The sequence below is a fragment of the Heterocephalus glaber genome, unplaced genomic scaffold, assembly GCF_053883595.1.
Source record: "Heterocephalus glaber isolate CG9 unplaced genomic scaffold, H.glaber_assembly_v1.0 deba00000071, whole genome shotgun sequence".
Taxonomy (NCBI): Eukaryota; Metazoa; Chordata; class Mammalia; order Rodentia; family Bathyergidae; genus Heterocephalus; species Heterocephalus glaber.
This window is the reverse complement of record NW_028258137.1, coordinates 12607420-12629665: the sequence shown is the minus strand read 5'-3', so window position 1 is coordinate 12629665 and position 22246 is coordinate 12607420. Positions and strand designations below refer to the sequence as shown.

At 41.1% G+C, this 22246-nt stretch overlaps 1 protein-coding gene across 1 annotated transcript in view; it reads right to left on the bottom strand.

The window, feature by feature from the left end:
* Sf3b3 (splicing factor 3b subunit 3) overlaps positions 1 to 22246 on the bottom strand; it is a 46018-nt gene that overhangs the window by 8096 nt on the left and 15676 nt on the right. The window contains exons 9-16 of the mRNA XM_004842883.3: positions 20452 to 20617; positions 19054 to 19149; positions 13604 to 13676; positions 6826 to 6977; positions 5948 to 6103; positions 4985 to 5140; positions 3917 to 4060; positions 552 to 674 (exon numbers count right to left, since the gene is read on the bottom strand). Coding sequence (XP_004842940.1) covers positions 552 to 674; positions 3917 to 4060; positions 4985 to 5140; positions 5948 to 6103; positions 6826 to 6977; positions 13604 to 13676; positions 19054 to 19149; positions 20452 to 20617 — 1066 coding nt within the window. The remainder of the gene's footprint in view (positions 1 to 551; positions 675 to 3916; positions 4061 to 4984; positions 5141 to 5947; positions 6104 to 6825; positions 6978 to 13603; positions 13677 to 19053; positions 19150 to 20451; positions 20618 to 22246) is intronic.

The following is a 22246-nucleotide window of genomic DNA, read 5'->3' as shown; positions in this document are numbered from 1 at the left end:
GCAATGCTAATATTAATTACAAAAGATAGGCTGCTTTTTCCTGCCTACCTTGCCACAGACTGTTTCTCCTCTGCTACACCACCCTGCCTTGGAGCCAGTGACTATGGACTGAAACCTCTACAAACTGTGAACTGAAATCAACCTCTCCTGCTTTAAAAAATAAAAAAGCAATGCTTCCATCTTCTTCACAGTAAGTAGTAAATCATGACCCTGCTGCATGCCTGGAATAAACATGACAAGATTATTCATAGTTAGTGGTGCCCTGGACAAGAGGTTTCTAGCTATCCCCAGCCCTTTATCTAGCCTAAAGAATAAAGTGATCAATATCCAAATTTTTCTGTATCCAAATCATGGCACAGAGCCGTGAAACTTGTGTCAGGAAGCTCTAAGTTATAAAATCGAGGTCTTCTCACATGAAAGAAACTTAAGATCATTAATATCAAACCAACCACATACTGGTGAACTAAAGTAAAGCTTACATAACAAAGTGATTTTTCTCAGATGGTATCAGTAACACCTGAATGTACGGCCTGCCTTGTTCTATTACTTACTGCCTCCTGGCCTTGCATCCGAACTCGGAAAAGCTTCACAGGACGGGATCCCAGGTACCTGGTGCGGGTGTCAGACAGGTCTCCAGTGACAGGGTCTAGGACAGTTCTCAGCAGCACACCATTCTAATCAAAGAGAAAAGTGGTGAAGACTACTCAATAATAAGCTTATCAGTTATGGTGAGGAAACTTCTGTGATTACTTTTAGAGCACAGAGAAGGAAATTACTTCATGGTTTAAAAGAAATCATAATATTCAGTCATTTATTTACTCCCTCACTATATTCAAATGGTTACTAATCATCTACTAAGTGAAAAACTTTTATTTCTTACTATTATGTCCTATAAATTTTTTTAAACCATGTGTGTTACACTTTTCTCTATAATTTAAAAACAGATCCACACCTTTCAAAACCAGGTCCAAGACAGGCCGGGTATTTAGCTCAGGGGTTATACCACCTGCCTTGCAAGTGCAAGGACCCGAGTTCGATTCCCAGTAAAAAAAAAAAAAAACAGGTCTAGGGGCTGGGGATTTAGCTCAGTGGTTCTGCCACCTCCCTCGAAGGCACAAGGTCCCAAGTTCGATCCCCGTTACCAAAAACAAACCAGGTCTTTTGACTGTGCTCTCTGAACAAGGTTCCAAAGAGGAACAACAGATTCAAGGCTGGGGTAAGAATGTGGGATATATTATTGTGAAAGAAGGAAAGACAGCAAGTCATGTTAAAAGACAACCTCAAACGGGGAACTTCCATTGTCCAAAAAGAGAATTTAACAACTGAAGAAAAACAAAAAGCAAACAAAAAAATGGCATTGGCTTGAAAAACAAATATTTTAAAACCCCACAAATTCATAACCTCACTTTTAAAAACAGACAGGTATAGTGGCACACACCTGTAATCTCAGCACTCAGGAGACTGAGGCAGAAGGATTACCCTGAGTTCAAGGCCAACCTCAGACACATAGTAAACTTAAGGTCAGCATTATGAATTGCATTGTGAGACTCTGTCTCAATAAAAAACAAACAAACACAGCCAACCATGGTTGCACAGGTCTGTAATCCTGGCACTCTGAGAGGCTGAGGCAGGAGGATAACAAGTTTGAGGGCAGCCTGGGTAACTTAACAACTCATGGAGACCCTATCTCAAAAAATAAAACGGGCTAGGCTCAGTGCAAAGGCTCTCTGCTCAATATCCAGTACCACAAAACTTACTTCAACAGGCCCCAGTGGAGGGACACTGTTATGATCCTAGCACCTTAACTATGGAAAAGGGAAAAAACAAAAGAGAAAAAAGAAACATCCTTTTCCTATAGGAACTATAGCCAGGGAAAGCAAAGAAATGACATGCATTTTGTCTTCAGAGGAGTGTTCCAGCTAATTAAATTCAGAAGGAAATAGAAAACTATCATTTTCCAGATCCTAATGACATGATCAATCTAGGGAATATGTACTAATAGCTATTAAAAAAAAAGGCTGATGGGGCCGGGTATTTAGCTCAGTGGTGCCACCACCTGCATAGCAAGCACAAGGTCCTGAGTTCAATCCCAGGTACCACAAAAAAAAAAAAAACCCAACAACAAAAAGTTGGAGAATTTTAAAACAGAAAATTAACAAAAACAATTCAACATCACTAAAAAAGGGGGACAACCATTCCATACCTTCTGATGTGATGCAACAAGGAGTAAACGCAACCCCCCAAATAATTAATCTGACCTAATAAACTTCCTGTTCTGCACTAGCCAATCTTACCAGCACCAAGCCATGTGAGGCTGATTAGAAGTGAGATGGGCTGGTTAGTTTCAAGTACTAAACACCTGATTTGAAAAACCTGGCACCAACAGAGAGGGAGAGGGAGAGGGAGAGGGAGAGGGGGAGGGGGGAGGGGGGAGAGGGAGGGGAGAGAGGGGAGGGGAGGGAGAGAGAGGGGGAGGGGGAGGGGAGGGAGAGAGGGAGAGAGGGAGAGAGGGAGAGAGGGAGAGAGGGGGAAGGGGAGGGAGAGGGGGAGGGAGAGAGGGAGGGAGGGAGAGAGGGAGGGGGGGAGGGAGGGAGGGAGGGGGGGGGAGAGGGGGGGGAGGGAGGGAGGGAGGGAGGGAGAGAGGGAGGGAGGGAGGGAGGGAGGGAGAGAGGGAGGGAGGGAGGGAGGGAGGGAGAGAGGGAGGGAGAGAGGGAGGGAGGGAGGGAGGGAGGGAGAAAGGAAGAGTATTTCAAGTAACTTCTATATTGATTACATGTGGAAATGATCTTAAACATACTGGATTACATAAAACATTAAAACTTATCATCTGTTCCTTTTTGTGGCTACTAGCAAATTAAATTACACATGGTTCACCTTGTATTTTGAATGGACAGCATCATCTAGATCCACCTTCCAGTTTAAGAAACAGAGGACACACAAGGAATGACTCTGCCAAGTCTAGAAGGTGAGAAATTCTACCAAACAAACGATTCTGTCCCTTAAAAAGAAAAATTTAGTAATGGGGATGGGTCAGTTTAAAAAACATAAAAAGACACATGAACCAAATGCAAAGTGTGGACTGCTTTGTTGAGATCTTGAGTAAATCTAGCTGCAAAAATATTTTTTGGAAGGGAAAACTAAGATGGACAAAGTAGCAGATGATATTCAGAAATCATATTTTGATGGGTGTGATAATATTAGTGCCTTAAGCGACTTCCTGTTAAAGGAATATTATCAAGCATTTATAGAGGAAAGAAAGGTGTGCTGTCTTAGTCTCTAACTTCTCTATGTGCTTGAGAATTTCTAAATGAGAAAGTATAATTAAAAACCAAAAGTACCTCACTAGCTTATTTGTATGAATCATCATTAAGGAAAATAAAAAGTACATAATCAAGAATACTGACACTGTGTTTCTGCTTGCTGCTTTAACAACAGGAAGCATCCACAGGTTCTTTACCCTAAAGGAGCCAATTATGAACTGTGAAGCATTCATTTCAAAAAGCTGAATACTGTGGAAACTGCAGGTGACTCCTAAAGACCTCATCTAGTTCTGACCCAGAACAGCAATCACAAAGCATTTTTATCAAATGTGATGATTCTATAGCCAGGTGTGGTGGTGCACACTGCAATCCCAGCTGAAGCAGGAGGATCAATAAGTTCAGGGACAGCCTGAGCCTACACAGTGAGACCCTATCTTAAAAAAAAAAAAAAAAAAAAGACAGACTCTGAAAATACCTTTTTTCCAGGCCTCATATATTTTAAAGTGTTGAGAAAAGTGGAACCCAAAGCATCACTGCTCACTTTTATAAAGTGCCCACTGAAAACCATGGGTGCAAAGAGACACCTATACTCAGCAAAGAAATGGGTGAAACCTACAGAAGGTCTGATACCAACAATGTGCCTCTGAATCTCTTACCTGGAGCCCGATGTTCAGGTACAGGAAGCCAATAGAGCCTCTCTCACCCAGCTCATCCTGCTTCTCTGTCCCACCCATTTCCACGATACATAAGGACTCAGGCTGGGCCGGGAGAGCTTGCATGCTCAGAGGCTGCAAACAGTCCTAGGGAAGAGAAAACAGGAAATAATCAATTTCTTAAAAAACATACCAAGAGAGATCTAATGCTTAGGTTAAAGGAAGAACTTTCTTGGGGCAGGGGAAACCGCAGGAGTGAGTTCTCAGAGGCAAGTGTGTTATAAAACTAAATCTCAGAGTAAGTACTGGGAGGATCTTGCTTTCCTTTTTGTCAAAGTGAATTGTGGTAAAAGTAAGTAAAGGGCTCTTTTCTGAAAGTCATCTAATGCCCTGAACAAGTGAAATTCCTTTTATACAAACTGTCTTGGGGATACTGTTTTTGGTTTTCTTTTTTAAAGAGCAGAAAAAATTTATTGAAAGATACCTTTTGTCTAAGAGAGACAGAAGAGGGATTGCAAAGTGGGTTACCCCACTGGTTTTCTTTTTTTTTTTTTCGGTACTGGGGATCAAACTTGGGTCCTTGCGCTTTTGAGGCAGTTGGCAGAACCACTGAGCTAAATCCCCGGCCTCACTATAAAAAAATTTTTAACTGCCAGGGATTTAGCTCAGTGGTTTTGTTGCCCACTGTACAAGCGCAAGGACCCAAGTTCAATCCCCGGTACCAAAAAAAAAGAATAAAAAAAAAATTTTTTAACTATGCCAAATAAACATTTAGTAATCTCAAATTAATATCCTAAAACCACAGCACAAGTGTCCTGGGGAATGCTACTATGATAACTAAGGGATAACAGCAGATACTGGGCTGGGAGTGTAGCTCAGTGGTAGAGCATTTGCCTAACATGCATGAAGCCCTAAGTCTGACCCCAGCACCACAAAATGAGAAAGACATAGAGAGAGGGAAAGAAAAAGAGAGACAGACCAACAGAAAAGAGACAGAAGCAGATAAAAATCTCGGGGTCCAGATGCTAAGGTTCCAACCAGATGATCTTTGAAGCAGAGGGTCTCACTCACTGAGGGGTCCAAGGAGATGATTCTGACAGTGTTGTCCACCAGCCCTACAGCCAGGAAGCGAGACCGCTGCTCTCCAGGGGGAACGTTGGCCAGACTCATGCACACTACATCTGCTGACATCTCCTTCCTCTCTGTGTATTCGTTCAGCTGTCCTGACTATAGAAGGGAAGACAGAGTGAGGTCTAGATGCTCCAATTCACTGAAAAACCCTGGGCCCAGGGACAGAAGACAGACTGTGAGGTTTCTTTCTGTCTCTTCTCACTCCTATATAATCAATGACTAAGAATTTCTCCAAGACTGAATTTAACAAGCTAATGGTGAACAAAATTAATCATTGAGACAAGATATTAACAGACCTTTGAAAAAGCTCAATGTGCTGCCAATTTTCTAAGCCAATCTAGTTCTCAAGAAATGGATATATGTACAGACAAGTTTATCTGTTCATGGGCCAGGGATTTAGCTCAGTGGCACCGCACCTGCATTGCAAGCACAAGGTCCTGAGTTTGATCCCCGGTACCAAAAAAACAAAAAACAAAACAAAAAAACAATTAACACTATCTGTTCATGAGATTTTTGAGTGACTCTGGGTAAAAAGGAATTCAAATATGACAGTTAAAATCCTGAGAGCGTAATTTAGTGTATTCAACATCCTTCCACACAGAACATTTCTAAAATGGGATTCAGAAGGCAGAAAATATATCTATACCAAATACTTGTCAGCCAAGTGTAAATAAAGTGCAAAAGAATTAAGTGATCCACTGCTAAGAGAGGATTTCACAACTCCAATCAGAATGAGGCATCAACTACTCCTTTTTCCACTTCTGTAAAGACATATATGGCTTCTAGACACTTTCATTCCTGATTCTCTTTTTTGTGAATATAACCTAGAGGTAGAGAAGACAACTCCTCTCTTCGTCACTGGACTCTACACTAAGTAATATAGTGAATGATAAAGTAACATACGGGATCCATTTCAAAATACACCAGCTCTCCTCCTGTCAGGGCAATCACCACTTGTCGCTGGTTCACCGCACACTTCACAATTGTTTTTTTCCCAGGAGTCTTCCACTCATTAACTCTCTTGTCTGCTCGTATGTGTCGAATGCCATCTGGATACACCTAGAGTCAGTAAAAGAAGGAAAACCAACTTTAGCAGTTTGACTAACCACTCAACGTGATCTTCACAACTGTCAGATCTGTCATCTTCATGAGATCAAGAGCTGGAGTTAGCAGGTCCCAGACAAGGTCAGTTGTTAAAAAGTCCATGTTCTGCAGTGTTCACTTAAAGTTCAAAACCCGTATGGCCGGGAATGGTGGTACATGACTGTAATCCCCACACTCAGGAGGAAGATTACCACAAGTTCGAATCCAGCCTGGCTACTAGTGAGTTTGAGGCCAGCCTGAATTACAAAGCCAGACCCTGTCTCAAAAAACAAAACAAAACAACCTACCCACATATAAATATCTAACAGAGATGAGGACAAGGCTGAAGCAGGAGACCACAGGTCCAGCCCAGTCTGGGCAGCTTAGCAAGGGCCTGGGTTCAATCCCCAGAACCAGAAAAGAAAGACAGCGAAGTGTAACACTGATAGACTCTGTAATGATCACAGAAATGGCAAACTGAGGCAATGTTTCAAAATTCTCCAAGTGAACAGAAGTGTCTTCTGTAGATGTCAAGAAAAAATCTGAAAGACTTCAGTCTTAACACAGTTCTTTATGTTGATAAAATAGGATGTCTCCTCCCTCAGGCTTTCTAGCAAGGGAGGGTAAAGAGAAATGAACACAGCTCAATGATGGCAAAGAGAGGACAAAGCAGGTAAGCAAGACCCAAGAATCCTCACCTGCACCAAGGCATCATCTCCTAACAAGGAGCAGGACAGGGTCGGGGTGGTGCCCAGGAATCCTGAGTCAGTCACTTCTTCCACAGTCTCTCCGATAGACAGCACAAGGGTGGCATTCACGAAAGACACAATGATGTAGGCATCAAACTCATCTGGAAAAGAAAAGAAAGGAGTTGGTTAGCTAAGAACTCATCAGAATTACAAAGCCAAATGAGATACTAAGAGTTTTCAGAAATCTTCCAAGGCACTTCTGTACACACACACACACACACACACACACACACACACACACACTCACACATGGAGATGATCCAAAAGATAATTAGGGTGACAGAGCTTAAAGATAAATGCTTATATAAACTGAGTACAAAGGTCTTCCCCTAGCACCTTTCAAAACTAGTATTTTACTGAAACATCTGTGGAGAAATGAGCAAGGACAACACAAAGGAAATCAGAAGCATGAAGAAATTTTGAATATTTACTTATTTAGCTACATCACATTTGTACTACTTGCCAACCACAACTCCTTCTTAAGATACTCCTTATCAACCAAGAAAGATCCCTTAACTTCTTCCAAAACAGACTAATGTAGGAATACAAACTAAGAAATAAAAGACTACTCAGCCTCCATGAGATTAGATCATTCCTGGACTGGAAACTGGGACCGCTAGTTGCTTTGGGAACAATGTAAGAACATCAACCAAGAAATAAGGGCAACGGTGATGTTTATTGTCAGCCCTTGACCTCTGGTTTTTTAGGTTTTGCTTTTCATAATGAAATATAGTCAGATAAACACTAAGAGGACATGAGGTATAAAGCCAAACGAGAAGTTTCTCCTATAAAAGGCATCCATTTCCAGTATCTCCAATTCCACAACATAAGACAAGTTCTGTGTCCCTCACACCCACAATGTTTGGCATAAAACTGATAAATATTCAGTGCACATTAACTTTTTTTTTTTTTTTTCCGGTACTGGGGATTGAACTCAGGACCTTGGGCTCATGAGGCAGGCACCGCCTCATGTTAACTTTTTAAATAAGAGATTTTCCTACCTTACATTTGAATTTTTCTATCAACTCCCCACTTTTTGTCCCCTTTAAATAGACATCAGGAAAACAAAGGAAAAAAATAACAAGACAAAGCATTAAATTGGAGGCTGTCTCACTCATAACAATAGCAGCTATTATCAGAGCTGCTGTTATCAGAGCTCAGTGCCACACAGCTGGTTAACCCCACTCACATCAAGAACACAATTTTTCAGAGTTCCAAAGGTATAAGTCTGGTTTGAGAAGAGAGCCCCACGGCACCATGTTCCATAATGGTGGCAGCCTAGGGAAGTTGTTCCTCGGAATTTGGTTCATAGGGACTCAACTCCTACAACTAAGAGAAAACAAAGCCTGGCTACTGCTCCAGTTGGCAGCAGACCTTGGCATCATCCAAGGACCGCTGGTTTTGGTGCTGCAGAAAGCAAGAGTTGTGGAGTCAGGAAAGCTTCCACCCAGATTTCAGAAGGCGGCCTGGGAGGCCAGGCAGTGTGCCCCTCAGAGGGCAATGTGTGAAGCTATGAGTGTGAAGCTGAAGGTACAGTGGAGAGCCCAGAAGTTTGGAGAAGCCAGGATCATGGATTGCCTGAGGAAAGCTGTAAGGAGGATGCAGAGTCCGGCCCTGAGAGAAGCTATGGGAACTACAACCACCAGAAGTGCTATAGAGGTGGAGCTACCCAAACAAGCCCTTTGGAGTTCACAACTTGCCACAGATTGCTGGGGATGCTGGAAATGGAACTGTGGGATTTAATGTTTGCCCTGCTGGATTTTGGACTTGCTTTGGTCCTATTCCTTTGCATCCCTGTTTGTAACTCTTGGAATGGAAATGTCTGTCTTGTGCCACTGAATATTGGAAGTGTTTGCGTACAGGAGTTGCAGCTAAGAGTTTGCCTTAAACCTCAGAGGAGACTTTGGACTTGGTCTTTTCAGTAATGCTGAAACTGTTAGGGTCTTTGGCAACTTTTAAGAGATGGACTAGGCTGGGGATTTAGCTCAGTGGTTTCGCCGCCTGCTGCGAAAGCACAAGGACCCGAGTTTGATTTCCGGTATGGGAAAAAAAAAAAAAGAGAGAGATGGACTAGATACTTTTTTGCATAAAGGGATATGCAAGAGTCTTTACGGGGTCAGGGCAGAATGTTATGGCTTGTGTTTAGATGCCCCCCAAAGCCTGTGGTCATAGGTGGGGCTTTTTCAGAGGTGGCCAAATCTAGAGTGTGCGACTGATTCATGGTGCTAGGGATCAAAGGCCCTAGGAATAAGGATGTGAGTGCTACTTGCCCTGAGTAGTCTGGATAAAAGGGGCAGAAAGCCGCTGTTAAGGTCCCTTGTTGCTTTTGCTGTCTTCTGTGAGCAATGAACTGTTCTCCTGCAATGTCCCTCTGCCATATGCCACTCGAGCCAGCCAATTATGGACTAAAACCTCTACAAACTGAGCTTTCCTCTCTTAGAAGGTACAGCTGAACTAAAATTACTAGATGAGTTCAGGAAAATCAGCATTCTTTATAATATAAAAGTATGGGTCAAGTGAAAGTATACACTGGTATAGCTTACAGTAGCATTCTGACCTATTAACAGGACATAAGAACAATTTGATGAGTAGCAATCAGCTCTTCAAGATACAACTAAATATAATTTATGAGGCTGCTTTACATAATAAGTCTAAGCACTGTTTGGAAAAACCATTTCAGGGCAGGGGATGTAGCTCAGTGGCACCATAGCTGTCTAGCAAGTGCAAGGTCCTGAGTTTGATTCCCGGCACACACACACACACACACACACAAAAATCCAATAAAAACAAAAACCACATTTCAGCTAATTATGCACGTGTGCATACAATCGCTGAAGAGCAAGGATCAAAGATCGTTCCCAGTAGGTGTACAGTACTCTAAAGGCTGGGCCAGGAATCCAGAGTGGATTAATTTTCTAAATCATAAGGAGTAAAACTGGACAAGAAGGTATTTAATTATTGTTATTACTGTCACATATACCAAATGCTCTGTGGAAATCATAAAATGGCTCTATAAGACTGACCATTGTTTACTATAATAATATGAATATAGCTTACAACAAAACAAAAATCCATGTCCCCATAACACCAAGTTTGGAGCTTTATTGCTCTGTTTGTGAAAGAGAAATCTCTGGTGTACAGTAATAGAAATTACTTAATTTTATTTGAAAACTGCATCATTTTCATGTTCCCCTTACTAAAACTATGTCAGAGCAAAATAAAGCTAAACAATAAAAGGCAACAATTCCCAGTCTCTTCCTTCAGACGAGGGAAAAAGAGTTTCCAGAAGACAGCTCTTATAAACTTCTGACTTACATGCACGAGAATGGGGAAGAAAAGAAAGGAGGGTTCCTGAGTTCCTCCTTTCCCTCTGACCAAGATCCCAGAGTGTTCAGAAATAAAAGAGAAGCTCAGTCAACTTAACAGGATCATATTTTGGCTAGACAATTCAACAAGCTGGAGGGCAAGGATTTATGTTTAAAAGCTGCTGTGCATCACAGCTTTCCTCCTAGGATCTGTTACTCTGTGAAGACTAAGAACAACGTAACTTCTATCCCATTCTCCACTGGGAAGATTTGCACCAGAGCAGTTATTCTTATATCTTAGGGATAGTAAGTTCAAAGTTGGCCCTCAGAGCAAAGCTAGGCTTCAGGCAAGGTAAATGACTAAGAACTATAAACATCCATGTTGCCTTTTTCTAGGAGTTCTAAGTGTCAAAGGAACATTAGAACTGGGTGTGGTGGCACGCACCTGTAATACCAGTAGTTTAGGAGGCTAGGGCAAAAGAATAACAAGTCCAAGGCTGGCCTTTGTAACTTATGGTGAGACCTTGTCTCAAAATTTTAAAAAAGGGGGCCGGGGATTTAGCTCAGTGATTTCGACCCCTGCTGCGCAAGCCCAAGGACCCGAGTTCAATCCCCAGTACCCAAAAAAAAAATTTTAAAAGGGGTGGGGATGTATGTTTAGGTCTCAAACACATAAGGGACTCTATCTGAGTGCTGCTGTGGCACCTAGAGAAAGAATGCTTTATTGTTTCCCTTGCTTTAGGAGCGAAGGCTCAACAAGCAGCTCACAGCTCACTCCAAAGGGTAAAATGAGCCACTATCCAGACTATTCAAGTCTCCTATACAGTATCTCATTCTCACTTTGTATTCAGACCACTGGTGCTCATCTTGGCTCAGCAGTCTTGAATATACTCAAAAGCCCTCTCTAGATCCTGATCTTCAATCAGTACACCTGGAGTAGGGAACTCCAAGAGAATGTAAGCTGCTACAGTTGAGGACAAAGTAGAGGCTGATTCTTGCCTCATAACCAACTGTATGCCAGCTAAAACACAAGCACATTGACTTCCAACTGCAGTTACCCTGACAGATGCCATCAGGGTAGTCTTAGTATTTTGTGAAGGTCCCTCTCCCTGGGTGAACAACTGTAAGAACCCATAGTAGACCCTAGCAGTAGGTACACACCTGTGGTGATCAGCACCTTCACCAGCCACCTGTGGAAGAGAAAAAAAGGCTTGGTATTGGTAGTAGGCATCACCAAGTACCAGCCAAAGTTAGTATTTGCCTGAAGACTGCAGCACATGTAGACAGAGGACTGCTCAACAGTAACTTGAAGTATCTGCAAGGAAAATGAACAGAAGAGAACCTGACCTGTATTTGTGGGCGACGAACCAAATATAGTAAAGTGAAATGTGTCAGGTACAGTTCTTTCACAGGTTTTGATATTTAAGAGGAGAAAAATTTTCAACTACAAGTTCCATCACACAATATACTATCACTAAGCAAAACATTTTCTTTCCAGAGCCTTCCCTGATCCTCAAGCATAAGCCCACTGCCTTCCTCTTAACCTGATAGCATGCCTTTCGTTGCACAAGAGCACACAACAGTTTTGCACACTTGTCCTCTTTCCTATTTAATTCTGTTGCAGTTCTGGGGACTGAGGCCTTGTGTGCACTTAGGCAAGTGTTCCACCACCACACTACCTCCACTCCTCCATCTTCTTTGTTAGATGGCAAGTCCGCTGAGGTAGGGATTCTTCTCATTAGTCTGAATATATAGTGGGCACTCAAATGACTACAGAGCACAAGAACAGAATTTATACAAAAAGAAACCAGCAAGACCCACAGACTTCTACTGTCAGGTCAAATGGGTATTGGACTAGGACTTAGGACTTTCCAGCCGTATTATCTAGATGTGTTGTGCTAAGTAAGAGTCAACCCTTTAGGACTTTCTGCCTTCTTCATGAAAATGAGGAACATTTTGTAAATCAAAATTTGGCTGGGCTAGGGATTTAGCTCAGTGGTTCCACTGCCTGCCTCGAAAGCACAAGGTCCCGAGTTCAATCCCCTGTACCAAAAAAAAAAAAAAAATCTGGCTTAAAATTAAAAACCTGTCTAAAATTTTAAAAGAAAAAAAGGGAGAGGGTCACACTAAGTTACCTTAAAGGTTCTTTCTAAAAGAGTACGGTGGTGCAGGCCTATAATCCTAGCCACCTGAGAGGCTGAAGCAAGAGTATATTACAAGCTTGAGGCCAGCATAGGTAACTCAATGCAACTCTGTCTCAAAAAAATTTTAAAGGGGCTGGAGATTTAGGTCAGTGGCAGAGTACTCGCCAAGTATGTTTAAGGCCTAGGGCTCAATTCTTAGCTCTGTTACCAAAAGGAAACAAAAGCATCTAATACCAACGGTCCAGAGAATGTTTTCAAGGGCCAAAACACCAGAAAGCCACCAAGCTAAAGGTGAACATCAACACTGCTTCTTCATGTAGACATCACACACCAGGTGGAAATCACTTAAAAATCAATTGTCTAATACAGTCTCAACTTAAACAAGCCTACCAACTTCCTGTTCACTTTTTCCTCTTTCAACCCCATTGATTTGATTCCAACAGCTACAATGAAAACAAAATCCACAAAACTGTGCAGTATTCTAATAGAAAGAGGTTCTCCTATACAATTCCCAGCTCCCTTAAATTTCTTCCACTCAACTAGAAGATCTGAACAGCAGGCAGAAGTACAGAATTCTAGAAAAAGCTTTGTCTGCTGGCCAGGGAGATCTTACTCACCAGTCCCATATTCATGAGGGGAAAGAGGTAAATGAAGTTCTTGGGACAAAATGACCTATACCTCCAGTGAACCAAAGGAAAAATGAGAGGCCAGTTTTATTTCTATGAGACTGAAATTCAACTATCAAGCCTCCCTTGATATTACAATACTGTGCATTTTCACATTACTTTCAAAGTTTTAGGATGAGGTAACTATTTGTTTGCAGAAACTCGGAATTCTCCTCCGCTCACTCCAAAATTCTGATTCCACTCAACCATCTCTGCTTTCCTTAAACATAAGCAGACATGACCAATTAACAAGCTTTACCAAGTCTCTTAATTCCTAGAATACCACCTAGAATTTCACTGATTTCAGCACATAAGAACACACTGAAGAAAAATGAAAAATCAATTTTCCCTCATATACCTTTATAAAGTTGAAAACACAACAGTTCTATCACACTGAAATGTTTACACAATAGCTGTCCTACAGCACCCCCCCTTAATGACTTGCACAGAAAGAGCAAAAGCTGAAGTTATCTTGATTGAAAGAGCCTCAGTACTATGGTGATGGGCCAGGAGTTTCTGATATGTGGCTAGATGATGTGGTACAGAAATATAATGAATGCAGCCTCTGAAGTGCATGTCAATGGCTCCCAGGCTCCAGGAAAGGAACGCTTACCTTCAATGTGCCGACGTACTGTCCAGACAGCATTAGGGTTACCAGGCAGCTCAGAAACAGCCATTTCTGACACCTGAGAGGAAAGGAGGGAAAGGACAAAACCTGTAAATACAGAACTCAGCCATTTGCTTTACTCTGCTAGATATTAAGGTCCCAATAAGCAAAGGAAGTCCTCACACTGTAAGCTCCATTAAAAAGATGGGATCATCTGTGAAAAAAGAACCTTAGAACCAAAAAGGCTATAGAGGTAATGACAATGCCCCTGACAAACTTCAGCCAAAAGTCAGAATGTCTGGGGGAATAGTTATTACACTCAAAAGCATGTGCTTATTTGGGGCATGGCATGCCTACATCCTCCTTAGAAAGGGCCATAACCACTAGAAATAAAAGAGGCCATCTAAATTAGTTCCCCATTTCTTTCCCTAGCTCCCATAAGGCCAAATCCCATCTCTCTTCATTGAATAATTCAAATGTTACATTCTTTGGAAAAAATATTCTTTTACCCTGTTGGCTGCCCATCATCTCTACCTCATATAAGCACTCCTAAAAACCACTCTCCACTTTACAGAGGGTACTGTTTTGCCTTTTCTATTAGATCGTTATGCTCTTTAAGGACAGTTAATAATCATCAAATATCCTATACATTTGCAAAAATGAGAGTAGATGGAATAACTAAGAAAAAGTCAAAATGATCTAGTGGAGAAACTTGGGAGTAGATTATATATGAATTTTATGTCTTTGTAAATACAAATCACTCTAACGTAAGTTTCTGTTATGGTTTACAGCTAGGTGTCCCCAAAGCCTCCTGTGCTCATAGGTGGGGCTTTTGAAAGGTGATTGGATTACTGGTGTGATAGTTAACATGCTGTTAGGTGGGGTCTCACTGGAAGACAGGGGTCACTGGGGGGTGTGACTCCATTCCTAGCTCCTCCCTTCACTCTCTGCTTCCTACTGACATAAAATGAACAACAGTATCTTCCTGCCTTGGAGTCAGTCAACTATGGACTAAAATAAGCCTGTCCTTAGGAAAAAGTGATTAAGACAGTTTCTTAAATATTTTTAAACGATCTAAAGAAAATAAATTAAATAGCTTAATATTGTGTAACCAAGCCAAGTATGGGAACAAATGCCTGTAATCCCAGAACTGTGGGAGGCTAAGAGGAATGCTTTGTTGGACCATGGATGTAGCTCAGTGGCACTATGCCTAAGAATCACAAGGTCCCAAGTTCAGTCCCACCCCATACCTAAAAAAAAAAAAAAAAAAAAAGGAATGCTTTTTTTTAAGGGAGTGGGTACTAGGGATTGAACTCTGAACCTTGTGCTTTTGAGGCAGGCAGCAGAACCACTGAGCTACATCCCCGGCCTCATTAGGAATGCTTTGGTCCTACATTTTTTTTTGCTCTACCTTGCTCTGACTAGATCATAATCTCAGTTGAACAAGGCAACTATCAGTTTTACACATACAGTATGGAGTACAGCAAACATCACAAATTTTACTGATGGAGTTCTTAAGTCTTCCTACCACTGTTACATCAATGAACCTAAAAAAGATAATGCCTTCTGTTCTTCCTATAAATAACATACCACTGTGGTTACACTGGGGGGGGGGGGTACTGAGGATTAAACCTAGAGCCTTCTGACCTGTATCTCTGGCCCTCTATTTATTTTGGGGGTTTTTCTGTGTGTTTTTTTGGTACCGGGGATCAAACTCAGATCCTTGCACTTGCGCAGCAGGCGGCGAAACCACTGGGCTAAATCCCCAGCCCTACCAGCCCTCTATTTATTGTTATTTTCTGACAAAGTCTCATTAAGTCTCTAAATTGGCCAGGCTGGGTTTAAACCTCAGATCCTCCTGTCTCAGTTCCCAGAACACTGGGATTAGAAACATTAGTCACCATGTCCAACCTTAAAATATTTCTATAAACAACAAAGATCTGTAGTTTATAAAGTTGTAGAGATTAAAAAATGAGTCATTTAGCTGTTACATACTATAAAAAGCTTTGTTAATGTATTTTTGTGCAGAGTGCTTGTTTCATCAGATGCTCGTCCAATGAACAGTTAAGTAATCAAGAACTATGGCTCTAAATTGGGTCCAGTTCATTTTAAAATTTTGTTGAACTATGAATATTTTGGCAATCAAAAAATTTACAAATTCTCAGAAGTCTCAGTCAGGAGGATTGGTCCTGCTGAGCCAGGTGGCGGGAAAGACTGCAGAGCTGTGCCTGAGGGCTGCTGGCTTCGTGGGGCTCCAGAGGACCCTTGGGGAGTAGGGGGTCTCACTAAATTGCTAAACTGCCAGAACTTGTAATCCTCCTGCCTCAGCCTCCCAGAATGTTAGAACTGTAAGTGAGTACCACCACACTCAGCTATATTCTACAGTTTTTAAGTGTCTCCCATATGAAAGTTTCTGAATTCAGTCTGTTCAAAAATGTGTAAGAGTGGTGAACAGCATAGAAACAGCCTCTCCAAGATTTGGTGTCCAGACTCTGGTACATAGCAATGTGAGGAAGAGAAGGATGGAAGTGGGTCCCAGGGACCCAGCAAGGATCTGAAGCAAGAACTGAAGCCCAATGGGAGAGCGAAGAGAATTCAATGTAGAAGGAGGTGACAAGCGGCGCTTTCTCCCTAAGCCCTGACTCACTATTTGGGAGAAGTGGCTCAATCCTGCAGATGTACAGTGACAACTGGTGACCCCAGAGGCCTCTACAGAGAAACACACCAGAGGAACAGAGAAATGGATGCGGAGGACTGCAGTGGCTGGTGAGTTTTCAGTTCGGACTTCCCCAAGAGAGGGTAATTGGCCAGTAGCCATCTTGGAGAGGGGCCAACTGAGCTCCAAACTCAGAGCAGCTGCGGGCTCCACCTAGCAGTTCCTAGTGAATTGAGTTCAAGTAACAGGAAGCACACAAAGTTGTTCCAGGCTGAACAAGTTGGGTTCCAGCCTCACAGCTAAAAACCAGCCTGAACTTCAGTGGAACTACAGGTGCAGGCTTGCTGGGATTATCCACTACCTCACCATAAACCTACAGCTGGCTTTCGGAGATTAATCAACACACATCTGGGCTGTCTGCCCACTGTCTACCCATAACAGCAGAGACACACCTTTAAGTGGACAATTTTTTTCCTATTTTCTTTTAACTTCTCATTCCCAATAAACTGAAGAGGCAGGATTTTGCAACAGACTCAAAACCCAAAAGCCAGCTGTAGCTGAGACAGGAGGATTGCCTCCAGTGCAAGGCCAGGTTGGGCTACACAATGAGTTCAAGGCCAAGCCTAAATTACATAGCAAAACCTTTAAAAGAAAGAGTCAGGTCAACCTACAATGTGGGAAGAAATTTTTACCAGCTGATCCTCAAATAAAGGTCTATCTAAATATATAAAGAACTCAAAAAAATGAAACCCCCCAAATATAAAGACCTAATCCAAAAATGGGCATCTGAAATGAACAGACATTTCTCAGACAAAGAAGTAAAAGCAGCAAATAAACATATGAAAAAATGTTCAACATCACTGGTTATTTGAGAGATGCAGATGAAAACAACACTGAGATTCCACCTCACCCCAGAAAGAATGGCTGCTATCAAGAAATCAACCAACAACAAATGCCGGCAGGGGTGTGGGGAGAAAGGAACCTTTCTCCATTGTTGGTGGGAGTGCAGACTGGTGCAACCACTGTGGAAATCAATATGGAGATACCTCAAAAAACTAGGATTAGAGGTCCCATTTGACCCAGCTATTCCCCTGCTGGGTATCTTTCCAAAAGAATTAAAAGGATCATACTACAGTGATATAGGCGCACCCATGTTTACAGCGACACAGTTTGTAATAGCTAAAACTTGGAAACAGCCCAATTGCCCATCAACTGGAGACTGGATAAAGAAGATGTAGTTTTTTTATAAAATGGAGTACTACTCAGGCATAAAGAACAAGAAACTAGAGACATTTATAGCTAAATGGATGCACACTGAGGCCATACTCTTAAGTGAAATAAATAGGACAAATGTGTAAATACCGAACTTTCTCTGGTGCGAAAAACTAAAAGTGTAAATAAGTATCGAAATGTGTAACTGATAATTGAAACAGGAAGAAAAGGTCTAAAGGGAGTGGGGGGGGGGGCATGAGAAAAGGAAAAAATGGAAACAAAGTCTTTGTAAATAGGGAAGGGTGGAGGGGATGAAGGGAGGGCAGGGGAATAGGGGAAAAAATAAAAACCAAGATACATCATGTAAAGGTACAAGATCCCAATGACGAATGTAACTGTATTGTATACCTAAAATGTACCAATAAACTTAATAAAAAAATAAATAAAAAATAAGAGAGTCAGGTGTGGTGGCGTAGGCCTATAATCCTAGCACTTGGAAGCTGAGGCAGGAGGATCCCTCATGAGTTTGAGGCCCAGCCTAAGGTGCATAGTGAGTTCAAAGCCAGCCCTAAACTACATAGCAAGATGCCATCTCAAAGCAAAAACAAAAAACACATTCCTGAAGCAGCAATATTAATAGCTAACATTTAACACATACTGCATCTCAAGCTAAATGCTTCGCATGCATCATCCCATTTAACTCAAACAATAATCATCTAATGCAAGTACCATTAGCAAGCACATTTTACAGAAAAAAACCACAGCAGCTGGCACAGTGGCACATGTCTGTAATACTAGCAAAAAAAAAAAAAAGAAACAAAAGCTTAGTAATACCTATTAAGTGGTAGAGCTGGAATTTAAAACCAACTTGTGGCCTTGAATCTTGGCTTTATTCCAATAAAAATTTATAAAAATCAGGGAGCAACCCTCAAACCGTTTGTTCAGCTATCAAATTGTCACAGGAAGCCTTTCACTTCTAAAAAGATCAACCCAAGATGGATGTAAGGGCACATGCCTGTAATCACAGCACATGGGAGACTGAGGCATGAGGGCTGCTGTGAGTTCAAGGCCAGACTGAACTACACAGTGGGAGCCTGTCTCACAAAAAAATCAAAAAAGATCAACCCCAGGGCCCTTGGGAGAAACATTAACACTAAAACCATCACGAGGGCTGGGGATTTAGCTCAGTGGTTCCGCCACCTGCCCTGCAAGCTCAAGGACCAGAGTTTGATCCCCGGTACCAAAAAACAAAAAACAAAACAAAAAAACCCCAAAAAACCCCATCATGATAAGAGGTGGGATTTGAGAAGAAAGCAAGCAAGCAAGCAACCAGCCAGCCTACCTTAAAAAAGACTCAAGACTAGCAATAAAACGTTCCATTGAGATTTTCTAGCCTCTGAGCATAGAATTACTATACTAACAAGTTACAGAATACACAAATCTAAACTTTAGGGAAATAGGGAAGAACATACTTTTTCACAGGAACATTAAATGTACCTTTCATTTCATCAAAGTAAAGCCATTCACTGCTGTGTGTCCATACTTCCCACCAAACCCTACAGAAAAATCTAGAAAATTCCCATCTTACCTCCAGCCCATGCCGTAAGACTCTCAAAGATGATCTGGGTCCCCGACCGCAGGCTACGTACAGCTGTGGAGTGTCTTCATTAGCCAGATCAGCTATCTGCACAAAGAAAAAGTAAAGGGGAGAGCTGGGGATTTAGCTCAGTGGTTCCGGCACCTGCCTCACAAGTGCAAGGTCCTGAGTTCGATCCCTGGTACCAAAAAAATTTTTTTTAATTAAAAAGTAAAGGGGAAAACGTCTACTTTGGCTAAAGCTTTGAAATACAGTTCTGTTTCTCAGGGGACAAACTATTCTATGGTTTATTAGGTTTATTTTATATACTGACTCATGACCCTGGGAAATGAAGAGAAAAAGCTCCAGTATTCCACAAAGTAAACCAGCTTGAAGCAACAAGTTTTTCCAAGGGCTTAAATCAGTTTAGTTAGAAAAACAACTCCGGCATTTAGTGAAGTGTTGTACAACCTCCACCTGAAATTGAGTACTTCCTTCAGATTAAAAATATAAGTAATGTGGGCCGGGGATTTGGCTCAGTGGTTTCACCACCTGCTGCACAAGCAGAAGGATCTGAGTTCGATCCCCAGCAACAACAACAAAAAAAAGTAACACAGAGTTCCTGAATGCTGACTGGTTTCCCCAATATACAGTAAGCAAGCTGACTCCCAACAGAAGTGTAATTAACTGGATCAGGTAGTCCCTAGTGGTTACCAAAACCCCATCGATGTAGGACACAGCACCATGGTAACATTTCTAGCTGCTACACTTGAGTTCTGGTGACAGGAGGCACAGTATTCATCCTGAGCCACTTCAGCTTCCTCCCTGAATATGTGATTTATAATTTCCTATTGCTGACTGATTCCACTGTCTCTGAAGTATTTTAGATAAGAAACTATATTAAAATGAGAGAAATACAGCTACACAAACACACACACACACATAATTAAATGATAAAAGGTCAAGGTAGAAATATTGTGTAGTGTAGGAACCCATTCACTTTAAAAGAAAAAGATACACCACACATAACTGCAGATCCAAAGAAAACTACCTTAAAGTAACCACAAGAAGTTATTAATGGTAATGGTCTCCAAGGAGGTGAGGTCCTAGAAGGCTGGGCAAAGAACATACTTTTTCACCTTTTGTATAGTTTGAATTTTTACACTAAACTTGAGTTGTATAGTTAGAAAAAAAACTTCAAAAAAAAAAAACCTTCAAAGATCTATTAATGGTTTTCAATTCTCATACCTCTCTCTGCTTCACCTTTGCACAGTAGCAATTCCATAAACATGTAGTTCTTAGATCACACCTTAATTTAATTTTAGGAAAACTGAAAACCTATTATTCCATTTGAGATTCGAAACCAGTTGACTGGCACTGATCACTGGAGGGAAATGAAAAGGCCCATACCTGGCAAAACAGAATGGGTGACAGGCTGTCCAACTCATCAACCAGCACAAGGTTTTTGAGTGGTCTCGGCTGAAAGAAGAATGTGTCTCCTTCTTCCAGAGGCATGGCAGATGAAAACTCAGGTTCTTCATCATCGTCTCCAAGATGTGCAATTTGGTATAAGTAACTGCAGAGATGCAAAGAACAGAGATTTTAGTTAAAAAATTCTCCAAAGACGATGCCTATTTATCAAAATAATGCTAGATCTGTTTGGTTTTAATAAAAAATTGCTGCTATTCTTTTTAGATGTAATGATGAAGTATGATACCAGGATTTGTTTGAAAGCAAGTGTGATGTGTGGATTTATTATTCTATTCTCTCTTATTTGAGAAAATTTCCACCATAAACAAAAATAAAAATTTTAAGTGAAAAATGTAACTTATAAAATGACTCATAGTTCTATAAAAAGTAACTGTTCTGGAATAAAATCATGGATAATCTGTTCTTTTCCAAAATTTTCTACATTACTAGAATATAGTAAGAATGACAGTAATCAATATTTACAAAGTGCTTAAAACACAAAAGTAATTAGTGCTTAAGTATTTTTATTAAATATCTACAGAATACAATAAGGTATGCACTATTGAAGCACAGCGCTAGAAAATGTAAAGTCAAGATTATAATGCAGAGCCAGATGTAGTGGCACAAGCCTGTAATCCCAGCACTCGGGAGGCTGAGGCAAGAGGACTGCTCCAAATTCAAGGCCAGTTTGAGCTACACAGTGAATACAAGGCCAATCTGAATGACACAGCAAGACCCTGTCTCAAAAATAAATAACATAAATATATATACACATGCATATATATAAAAATACCCACCACTGTTAATATTGTGGCAAAATAGACACCAACTATTGCTCAAGTATAAATTAGGACAAACTTTTAGCAGACTACAGTAATTCAGCAACATGTCAGAACATATATTTAAGAAAGTCTATTCCAACAGTAAATAAGAACTTAAGATTAGAAAAAAAAAGAAAATTAGAGCAGAGTATGGTGGTACATGCCTATTATCCCAGTCAGTACTCAGGAGGCTGAGGCAGGAGGACTGTTAAATTAGATGCTAGACTGGGCTACATAGCAAGACTATCTCAAAAAAAAAAAAAAAAAAAAAAAAAAAGCTGGGGATTTAGCTCAGTGGCACAACACCTGCCTCACAAGCACAAGGTCCTGAGTTCAATCCCCAGTACCAAGAAAAAAAAGAAAAAGAAAAAAGAAAATTTGAAGCTGGGCACATTAGCACATGCCTGTAATCCCAGCATTGAAGAGGCTGAGGCAGGAAGATCACAAGTTCAAGGCCACCTGAACTACACAGCAAGGCCATCTCACAAACCAAGACAAAAACATTACCCCATTATCCACATAATGAAATATTGTCCAGCATTAAAATACTGCAATGCTATATCCAAAAAATGGTGCCAGAATAACAGTATTTCCAAATGTAAGAAAAGACCTCTATCTCACACCAAAAACTTACCTCAAAATGGAGCAAACTAAATACAAAAACTAAAACAATAACACTTTTAGAAGAAAACAGCAACAACAAAAAATGGATAACCTGGACTTTATCAAAACTTCAAAAGTTTTAGGGGACTGGAGCATGCAATTCAGTGGCAGAATGCATCCTCAGCATGTTCGAGGCTCTGGGCTCAATACCTAGGCACCACTCCCAAAATTACAACTTTTGGGCATCAAAGGACAATACCAAGAAAGTAAAAAGACAACCCACAAAATAGGGAGAAAACATTTATAGATCA